The following is a 10,933-nucleotide window of genomic DNA, read 5'->3' as shown; positions in this document are numbered from 1 at the left end:
CACTGTATATACAAAGTCAAATCAGTTTTGGCTTTGACTATATCTCCGCTGTGCGCTATGCAACTTTAAACTGCAGTCATTGAAGGGAAGATGATTGGAGTGTGTGCCTCCACCAAATGTTAACATGTGATGGTACAAAATGTCCACAGGGAAGTATAATATAATCAGCAGGATGACCTGATTAGTAAAAGTGGCTTGCAGAAAGTGGGATGTATAGAGTCGTTTATTTTGTCAGTGCAGTAAGTGAGACATGGCTGTCATCAGATGAGTACAGTATGTCACATGAGGGTGTCTGTTCGTGTGATGAGGCAACCTCTACAGCTTTAGTAGGGAATAGTATGTTGTTGCAGTGGACCTATGTTTTTCCTTGAAAGAAGATATCCTAAGAAGAAATGCAAAATTTAAAATAAACTATAAGTGTGTTGTATCTTTTATGTTTCTAAATGTTCCCTGTTTAAGAGATCAAACAGTAGAGGCTCTTTATTTAGTTACTGCTGCTCATGAGTATTTCTCTACTGTAGGAAAGAGCCTGAGTATGATGGCCACACTGCCTAGAGAGAGAGAGAGGGAGAGAGAGAGGCCTTAGCTTTGAGAGAGAAAGGGAAAACGGGGAGATGGAGGGAAGGGGAGGAATAAGGGAGAGCCAGAGCGGAGGGTGTGAGGACAGGGGTTAGGGATTTGCTGCAATCAGCAGACACACTCTTTAAATTCGTATATTTCTATTACGAGAACCTGAAAGAGCCCTTCTCCTCCCTTAGAAGTGTCTTAAAGTGAGTGTGTGTACACACAAATGTGCATGCATGAAACAGTGTTTGTGTGGGTGTGTGTGAGTGTATTTGTGTACTGGTGTAAGCAGCCATCAGCCACTGACTTGCCCTGTGTGTATTTTGTGTATCACTTTACTGTGGTAAAGTGGCATGTATGAGTTTCCTTTGTGTACATTTTCGTGCCACGTATGTATGCACTACTATAACATATCTCTGTACAGTCCCTCATGGCCAAATGTATATACTGAATGTATTGTATGGGGACATAGAGGCATCAAGGTTCAAAATAAATAAAATTGGGTTTATGAGTTAAATGCGATCTGATATTTTGATTACCTTTTTCCTGTTGTTTCAGATGGACACACCACAACAAAGCAAACACATAATTATTTATTGGGAGCAAAGCCCCTTCCTGTATCTTCACCGTTGCCGGTTACCATGGTGAAGCCCTTCGATAAATAGTGAAGAGCGTCTATTGTTTGAGTCAAGGACAGAATGCTGGAGCTATTATCAAGCCAGTACTGCAGCACTTGTTCGCTATTGATCCACTTTGTAGCACCGTCCTGTAATTTTTTATTTTTTTTTTCACTCTGTTGTTCATGCCAGCAGCATTTGTGTGATGTGTCTGTCTAAAGCTTGCTTGTCCATATTTCCTACAGTTAGCTTTCCTGCTTCCAGTAATCACACCTCTGGCCCTTTTTGATAATTAAGTACTTTTTTAGCAGCATTGTTCGCATGCGAGCTATTTCTGTCCATGCTGTGAGTTTAATTAAGTGGAAATCATATATGATTCTTGGTATTTGAAGAAAGTCTTTGCCTCAAGTAAAGAACAGTAATGTTGATTTTCAGTGGTAACAGTCTTATGTTTCCTGAAAGGACTCTATATTACTAATTATGGTAAAAAATAGTAAATTCTTTGAAATAAAAATGCCCATTCAATATTCATGTATTACTGAAAACTTAATTCTCCATATTTGTTTTATTTTAGTTTTAATTGTAACCAATTCAAACTTACAATTCAATTATGATTTTGAATTCATTAACTGCAAGTTTACCAACTGAATACTATGTCTATTTTCCAAATAATTAGTTCCTAATTACATAGCTCAGTAGACATAGACAAATACAGACAAACCTATGTTTTATTTATTGGTGACAGCAAAAACAAAACAGATGTAGCTGATTATTGTTGTTTTCATTCTTTTATAATATGTTTTTATACCGTATATAAAACTACAGTCAGTATGAATGCCTAGCTCTACAATTTGCACTGTATTCTCCACCGTGACTGTAGCTACTTTTCAGCTAGACACATCACTATGATACTTACAAGCTATCACACCCCTTGTGGTGTTACGGCTACATGTGCACGCAACTACTCAAAGTCCAGCATTCAGTACTGGTGAAGGCAATTTTGACAGTGAACTCGCTAACCCCTTACCCTAATATCACTTTCAGAGCTGTTGCATTGTGACAGAAAAAAACTGTTTCTATGGAACACATTTTTTGCCAACAAACAGGCATTCAGGAAGGGGGAATGATAAAAGGAAACGCTGAACATTCACAACCTCTCGAGCCATTTGATAACAGGCAGCCCCTGTAATACACACACCTCAAGCTCAAAGCCAGACAGTGAAGACCTTTGTCTTTGTGTCTCTGACAGAAAGATGTTGGCAGCTACATAAAGTTAACATTTTTATAAGGCGATGAGTGAAACAAAATATGTTATTGCACCAGTTTTTGTGTTTTTGAGCAATTTTTTAAATGGCTGTGCAAAATAATCATCCAACTTCTCCACAAAAATGCAAAAAAAAAAGAGAGAGCATTGTTCACAAAGAGCACTGGCTCCACATGTCATTTCAGATTTAGTAGTTGATTGTCTTTATCTCACCAGACTCAATCAGATCCAAAATTTCAAACAAGGAGTGAAGTTGCTATTTTAAGTTTCCATCCCGACTCCCCATGTGGTTTCTGCATGATCTCTGCCTCTCCCTCCACAGCAGCTTCTGTTCTCCTCCAGAGAAGCTCCATCAAGGGTTAAAGCACCTGGGATGAAATGCATCAAAGAAGCTTTTGTGGACAAAAAAAAAAAGGGAGTGCTGAAAAAGAAGGGGAAGAATAAAAACCATGGCTTGAAAGCAATGAATAGGCCACAAGGGTATAAAATGGCCTTGTGTCCATCAGAAGCTCATTTCATATTCCGCTCAGTCACACCGGGCACAAAACAATCTCAGGTAACAGGCCTTATGTTAATAACACGTGAAGTGCTTCTTTTCAGAAAGACAAAAGCAGATGGAGCGCATTATACCAACCCAATCCTTCCCTCCTCCTCTGGCACGTCAGAGGATTTTATCTGGAGAGAAATAGCATTGGTATTGTTCTGCTTGTCTGTAAAGGCTTGATTAGAGGAGCTTTTACACCATTTCAAAAGATCTGGCATTGATGATTTCGATTGGCTTAACATATTGCCTGTAATGACATGGTGCAGAACCTTGCTCATTACCTGAATCCCAGGCCACTGTGGGAGTAATTGGGCAGATTTGTGCCAGCTTCAAAGCTCCAGGCTTGATTCATTAGGAAGCAACTTTCTACTTGTTCATGCCACTTCCTCTTCCTGCTCAGAGGTGTTTTTTTTCACAGATATGCATCCATGGCCGTGTCACTGAGGTAACTTTTGAAAAATTAAATGAGCACAGAGAAAATTTAACAAACAGCTATTCAAAACCTAAATGACCATGGGCTGATGTGCGGTGAAGGCACACCGTGGTAATTGCAGTGAAGAGGGACTATAGTGATCTCAAAAATAAGGTAGGACTGTAGATAGGAAACAGCTTATGTTCCATTATTTCTGCTGTCTATCTTTAAAGTCAAAGATGGCGAGTACCAACAATGGTTGCCCCCGTTATAAACAAAAAAAAAAAAAAACCTTAAGATTCACCTCTCTCGCTCTCTCTCGTGTTGGATTTTCAGAAGGGATTTCACTGCACTTTGAACAACATCTTTTTTCGTATAATTTCAAAGGAATGAATATACTCTTCAGATGTTCTTGGAATAGCCATGTATTATATATTTAGAGGTGATGAAAGAGTTGACAGGTGCAAACAATACTTATCAGTTCATATACTGTACTGTAATTTCAGGTCTCCTTTGTAAGAGGATTTAATACCAGGCAAGGCCTGAGAGACTACATATAGTCAATACTACTTTGAAACATATTCACAGTGACAACAAAAGGAACATAAACATCTTCTTTTCTATACCATATGTGTGATGCTATTTCACACACCATTGAGTGTCTCCATGACAACTTCACATGGTGATTTGCCACAATAAATTGTTTAGAATATCCTGAAAGCTGCTGTTAAGAGGCTTGACTAGTAGTCTATGCAGTAAAAACAGTAAGTAGACATGATATACTACAATGTACAGCGCTAAAAACAAATGACATGTCTAGATCTGAAATCAATGCAAAACTATTCCCCATTATCCCTGCTTGGTTTTATTTTTTTTTCTGGGCAAACACAAAAGTCTCTTAAATTTGCTAGAACGGCAATGACACTTTTATTCACTATTGTTTTGTTGAAGCTATGACACCGTTTCCTTCAGCGTGGTAGAAATGCTTTTTTTTTTAAAAATACCCTTGGAGGCAGTTGGGAGGTGGAAATTGCCCGCAGGTGTGCATGCATATAAAATGGTAATGGGCACAGACGGACACAAAGCGCTGTTTGGGTGCTGTGCTCATGAAAGGGCAATCCACTGATTGAGCTGTCACATTCACAGATGCAGTAATAAAACTAAGCAGGGCAATTACTGTAGATGGAGAACGGTAGGTAGCAGAGGGGGGCACGCAATATGTCCTCCCCTAAAATACCCTGATGGCAGACAACGAGACAAAGCAAATGTAACCGGCTTCAATAAGGCTGAGGGGAAAAAAAAAAGTTGGAGGGGGGGCTCCGATAATGGTAGCGATGCTTCGACAAGCACAGCGACATCTCAGAGATTGTTAATAAACCTATCAATTTATCCGTGCAACTTTCATTTTTATGTTACTGGCTGTCTAAGCATATTGTCCTCTTTGAAAAATGAAATCACTAAACTGCAATTAAAGCAACTGTTTATGAAACACAGTTTAACAAAGAGCAGATTAAGAGCATGATTTTAAATTTAGGGTAGGAAGAAAAGGCAAATAAACAAGCAGTATGTGTGCTAGGATGACCGGTGAGTCAGTCATGTCTGGGTAGAAATAAATTACAGCATTGCCATCTAGTGTACAAATGGTGGAACTGCATAGGCTGCGGGAAGACGATGTAAATGCAGTAGATAATTTAGACTGCCTAGACCAGTGTAATACATTTATAGTCAAAGCCACCAGTTACATAACAGGAAAACCGACTGATGATTTGTGCGGTTAGCATGATTAAATTTATTATAAGTCTCGTCACATCCATAAGAAAAAGCTGTCATGACCTTTGAGGAGCTCAGTTGAAAAGGTGATGTATGTACTGTATATTAAAAGGTAAATTGGGTAATAATAGAAAAATTTACATATTGTATGTCTAAAGCCATAATTTATCATTTCTGGGCAGCAGCTTTACAGGCTTTCTCCTGCTCTCTCCTCTATAAAAGCCTCTGTCCGTTGGGTATGAGCTCAAAGTCCCGGGCCTCCAGCAAATATGAGCTCGAGGGCAGCCTGGATGTCACCATCTGTGGCCTGCAGCGCCCTCAGCATCAGCTCCTCATCCTGGATCCCCATGTCCCGAAGCTGCTGCATCTGGGACTGCCAGCGGCCCTGACAAAACAAAAACACATAAAAAGAATAATGTTTTATCCAAAGACCACCCAGTCTAAACCGCTTTGCAGCTGCAGTGTGTACCTTCCACTGACACCACAAAATAATACAATTCTTTTAAAATAGGCCAAGTACACATATCAGGGGGCAGCAATGTTTTTTATTTTTTGGAGAGCAGCAGCTTCCTCCAGGTAACCAGGAATCATGATCTGTGTATGGCAGACCTGTGAACAGAGATGTTAACCAGCTCCGATGATTCTTTTAAGTCTTTGATCTTACTCTGAGGTTATTTGTTACATTACTGATCATTCTGCGTTGTGCTTTTGTAGTCATCTTGGAGTAAGCTGGATGCACACATATAAGGAGAGTAGTCACAGAACTAAATCATGCCCATTTATAGACAGTTTGTCTGACTGTGGACTGATGACTACTTACTCTTTGAGATGACTCTGTAACCCTTTCAGTTTCATGCAAGTCAACACAACAAAGTTTTATCTCACAAGCCTTTATTTTGACTTAACTACACGAAGCTTAACATGAAGCGATTCTGGAGTCTGAAGGCTTTACTGCATCTGACACCTTCCATATAGAGGGGAAAAAGTGTTCTTCAGTGATTGAGGTTTAGCACTGTATCAAAGTGTTCTCATATATCTTGGACTAGTTCAACTTTGCAATGAGGATCTGTGCATAAAAATGTATTTCAATCAGTTTTCAACTTTTATTCCCAAAAAATGTTGGTACTAGTAAGTCAAAGTAGCTCTAACCCACACCTACAATCTTGTTTCATTGACCTGACTCCAGGTTTGATAACTCCTGACTCCAAGCTAGCTTTTTTGTTTTGGTTAACTTTTGTTAATGCCACTATCCGAGGGTTTCCCATACTTTCTCCTGCCTACACTGTGAATGTTTGAAATGTTTTCAAAATGGACAAGAACAATACAATGATTTGTGTGTTGTTAGTTATTAGTTAGTTTGTTCATAATTGTAACTTGGATGAAGATGTGACCACACTTTAGGACAAATTTATACATAAATGGAGGTAATTCCAAAGGGTTCATTTACATTTTCTTGCCACTGTATTTATAAACACATTTCCTCCATGAACAGAATATGGGGAGAAGTCAGCAGGTTCTTAGTCTCACCTGTAGGGCAGACATGTTGGTGGCTTGAAGAGCTTGCTGTAGAGCCTGGCTGAAGAGATCGTTACTGACTGGGGTCCCTGCTGGCATGGGAGCTACACCACTGGAGGGGTCAGACTAAATCAAAGACAGAATGACAGTTAAGAAAAAAAATAAAATAAATGTATTCATCTGCACGAAGGTGGCCAGGTTTTGTTGCAGAGATCATATTTCAGAAAAATATAAATGTATTGTCATCAGTTCAGTGGTTTGAATAAAAATAATGGGTCTGTATATCTTTTTCAAAATGTAAATAAATCTCACCTGGCTTGCTGTTGTGGGAGTGACTGCACTGCTGTCAGGAGTGCTAGCGAGGGCCAAAGCTGTTGCCAGCTCACTCTGTGTTATTGGTCGAGGGCCTGTCGCTCCACTGTGGCTCAGAGACACTGGTCGTATTCCTGCTGAGGCCCCTGCTCTGTTGGAGGGTCCTGCTGGGCTCCCCTGTTACATAAATTTAGACACACAGGAATACATTAAGGTCCTCAGCATTATCAGTTCTCCTGAACATGATATCTGATGTTGAGCATCAACCAGAGTCACTCACAGATTGGAAATCTTCCTCGTCGTCAGACATGCCCTCAAACATGAAGCCGCCTGCCAAAAAATTAGTTGCGTATTTTTAACAAAAAACTGATTCATAAAAATGCATCAAAAACAATATAAAAAGGAAAGACATGAACCATAATGTATGTCGGTAAAAAACTGCAGCATACAAAATACTATTTTATGTTCAAAGTGCATATGTATGCTCTATTTTAAAAGTCCAGTGGTAGTCTTTTGCATCTTATCAAAACATTAAACTATCGTTTGCCTCAGTTCAGTTGTTTCAATATTTGGAGCCTGTCAAGAGTGGCTCCTTATTACTATTAGTGATTGACTTACCAGGCATATCACTGTAGGAACTGGAAGAGACGTTGCGAGAGGAGCTGGCACTGGACTGAGCGGGCATACTGCCTGCCACAGAGTGCAGCACCAGAATGATGGCGTTGACAAGGGCTGGGTGTGTACTGATTAATCTATTAAACAGACAGAAAGAGTAGAGATGTGAATTTAAATGACCTTCCACTTGTGTGCCTGTACTCACTTTTTAGGTGTCACATCAGAGCCAATAAAAAGCTCTGACAAGCCACACTTACACATCCAGCATGTTGGGGTCTGTGAACTGCACAAAAAGATCTTTGTCTTGGAGCACACCTGAACGGATTAAAGGGAAATGTTACTATTTACATATTTGCATGGTACAATGAGATGGCATGATTATGTTTATAAAACCAAAGGTCTTACCTAGGGCAACTGGATCTGACCTGAGCCCTGGTGTAGCCACAATGATCTGATCCAGGGACTCTTTATTTGTAAGCATTTTATATACCTAAGAGTGAGGAAAAGACAATAAGTGTCATTTGTAAATGTGGTAACAGCAGCAGAAGAAGCAGAAATAGTATCATTCATGTACTCAATGTAAATTATGCAGGAATTATATGTAGGTTAACTGTAGAGAAAAACCTGCATTCTTATGTAGATGAGTACTAATTTATCCATAGACAACGGTTTGCATTGCAGTGGATGGAGAAAACCAAGTGATGATCTGAAAGCTTGTCAGATAGCATGAGAAGCAACAACTGGAACCACTTCACCACCGAAAAACATTTTAAATCATAATACAGCTCTCAAACAATATTTTAACCATAAACAACATAGTAAATCACTGGTGTATTCCCATGGTTGGTTCTCCTGTTAGATTCCAGTACTTTTGCTCTATCATTCCATGATAAAAATACACTACAGATACTGTAGTCTGTTGTTAGTTTTGTGGTTAAAATGTTATTCGAGTGCTGTGTTGTGATGTAAAATGTTTGTCAGCTGACCTGATCTGCTGCTGTTATCTCCATCAACAGCATCAGTCATCTGTGTATCAATACAAGTGAGTAGCAAAAACTAATTTAACGTAAGAAAAATATACCCATTCCTATCTGAACTATTCCTTTATCACTCAAGCCAACATGCTGGCATTCTAAAACTGTTTGTGTCTGATGTTTTACAGTAAGCCATGGAAAGCTGCCATCCTATAATAGCTAAATCTGATCCTGTTGACAATAATCTTTGGCCAGCTCCTAGCTGCCCGAGGTCCTGCTCACACTAAAATGCAGCTTGGGTGATCCAATCAGAATTAAACAGCTGTGAACACAGGTGTGGCTACACCTAAAGGACAGTGTAAGAAAATCCAATTACTCAAGCCAAACAGTTTCCAAGTCAAGGATGCATATGTCCAAAAATTTGTGAAATGCAAACACCCAAACACATTCCTGCATTCTACAGTGAAGGACAACCTAATTCACTTTTTACTGTGTGTAAGGCATGGGAAAGTTCCCAAACACTGATGGATGCAGTTTATTGCCTGTGCCAAATAACTTGGTCAAGGTTTGGATCGAGGAAGGGATAAACTCCACATCCCCACCGACCAAATCTAGATATTTCTGGATACAAGATGATAAATCTAGACAATCCCTAAACCTAGGCCCTCCACTTACAACGGAAGGCTGAGATATTATGCTAAAGAGTGTCCACAAATCTTGACCAGAGGATGGAGGACCAAACATTATGCTTCTTGACACTGACTAAAATTAATTAAACAGTTTACACAAGGATTGGTTAAAACAAAAATACCTAAGTAGATCAAATTATTATACATTATATACACTCTTTCGAGCTTTGGAAGAAGAATATTTTGCAGGGGTTGTCACTATGGGCCCTGCTATGCTGAATGTGTCTTCTACTCACCGAGTCTCTGTAGGCAGAGTTGAGAGAGTGAAGAGCAGCATGAAACACCCTGAACTCCCTGGCTGCAGTTGCTCTATTCACAGGCTCTAAAGAAGAAACACACACACCATGTGGTTCAGACTTTCACTTTCACTAACAGTACAACTTAAACACAAAACTCAATGCTTTAATGACAAGCACACACACACGCACGCACACACGCGCGCACACACACACACAAACCTGGACTGCTCTCTGGCTCTGGCCAAGTCTTTTTGAGGATGTGTAAGGTGGATCCTGGTTGAATCCCACAGGCATCCAGTGTTAGATCATCTTTAAGTTTCCGCCCACAGTGGACCAACTCTGATATGCAACATAAACACAAACACAACATTTTAAGTGTGAGTAACAATAGCACATAGACAGAAAAGCAACACACAGCTGTTATTTACTATGAAGAATTAACCAAACAGATTGCAAGTGGAATATTTTTGCGAGCGGAACACACAAACACAGACACAGACACATTTCATTCACACCAGTTTATTTATGCTCAAATGCCACAGCTGTAACAAACCTATTAGTTCAGGGTCTGGGATGTTGTCTGGGAGCTGAGCTGCTACAAGTTGTTTTAAGGTGGCGACTCTGTATCCTCCAGGTGGAACATCCCCTGGCATCATCTCTGGGAAGTGGAAGATGGATTTGGGCTGATCCACCAGCTTCAAAGACAGGTGCCAGTCTGCAGAAGTCATCTCTATCTCCTCATACAAAAGGAACACAGCCTTAACATGGGGGTATGGAAGATAATGACACGAGCTAGCTTGAGTTTATCAGCAATTACTGATGTGACGTCAGCTTAAAGTAAAATATTATAATTTCTCTATTTTAGACGATGGACTCGGACAGGGCATATCATTAGCTTAATTTTTTTAAATCTTTTTGGGGGGTTGTGTTAGCAATCCCGGTTAGCTGCGTAGCGTTTGCTATAGCAGTGTGCCGGTTTGCTAATTTAAACGTGAACTGTCGGTACAGTATGACTGGTTTAAACAGCACTCCCTTGATAACATTAAAATAAAATTCACACAGTAACGCCACGACAACTGTACACTATGTAAAAGAACTGCACACTCACCCTTTTATTGTTGACAGTCAATGCACTTCCTGGTTTTGGTCACGTGGTCAATGTTACGTTTACTTCCACTGGCCAAACAAAGGAGACTTTACTACTCTGTGTCCTCTCACTGTCCCTCTCACCACTGGCAAACTATAGAAGTCTTTCCCTCACACACACGGCTCAAGTCTAAGAAAAAAAGTATTAGAACAATTTAAACCACTGTCTAAACATTACAGTATAAATGTCTACATCACTATACTGTGCCTATAGCCTACATTTCTTTTGTTTTGAGAGTAAAGTATCTACCTACTTTTCCCCTTTACTTAAA

General features: G+C 39.8%; 1 protein-coding gene across 2 annotated transcripts; it reads right to left on the bottom strand.

The window, feature by feature from the left end:
- Positions 1–3,846: 3,846 nt before the first annotated feature.
- Positions 3,847–10,708, bottom strand: ubl7 (ubiquitin like 7). 2 transcript variants are annotated; one of them, XM_022742572.1, is made up of 11 exons: positions 10,624–10,708; positions 10,069–10,249; positions 9,735–9,854; positions 9,513–9,598; positions 8,019–8,103; positions 7,871–7,928; positions 7,617–7,750; positions 7,279–7,328; positions 6,999–7,175; positions 6,699–6,812; positions 3,847–5,556 (listed from the first exon to the last, which is right to left on the bottom strand). In XM_022742572.1, exons 2-11 carry the CDS (start codon positions 10,241–10,243, stop codon positions 5,416–5,418), a joined length of 1,140 nt encoding a protein of 379 aa, XP_022598293.1. In that variant the 5' UTR covers positions 10,244–10,249; positions 10,624–10,708; the 3' UTR covers positions 3,847–5,415. The 2 variants fall into 2 exon arrangements, with proteins under 2 accessions (XP_022598293.1, XP_022598300.1); XM_022742579.1 differs by having other exon boundaries at positions 10,069–10,245; positions 10,624–10,654.
- Positions 10,709–10,933: the final 225 nt, after the last annotated feature.

This window comes from Seriola dumerili, unplaced genomic scaffold (genome assembly GCF_002260705.1).
Source record: "Seriola dumerili isolate Sdu_G_001 unplaced genomic scaffold, Sdu_1.0 BDQW01000003.1, whole genome shotgun sequence".
NCBI lineage: Eukaryota > Metazoa > Chordata > Actinopteri > Carangiformes > Carangidae > Seriola > Seriola dumerili.
Note: the sequence above shows the minus strand (reverse complement) of the source record. Positions and strands in the feature narration are given on the sequence as shown.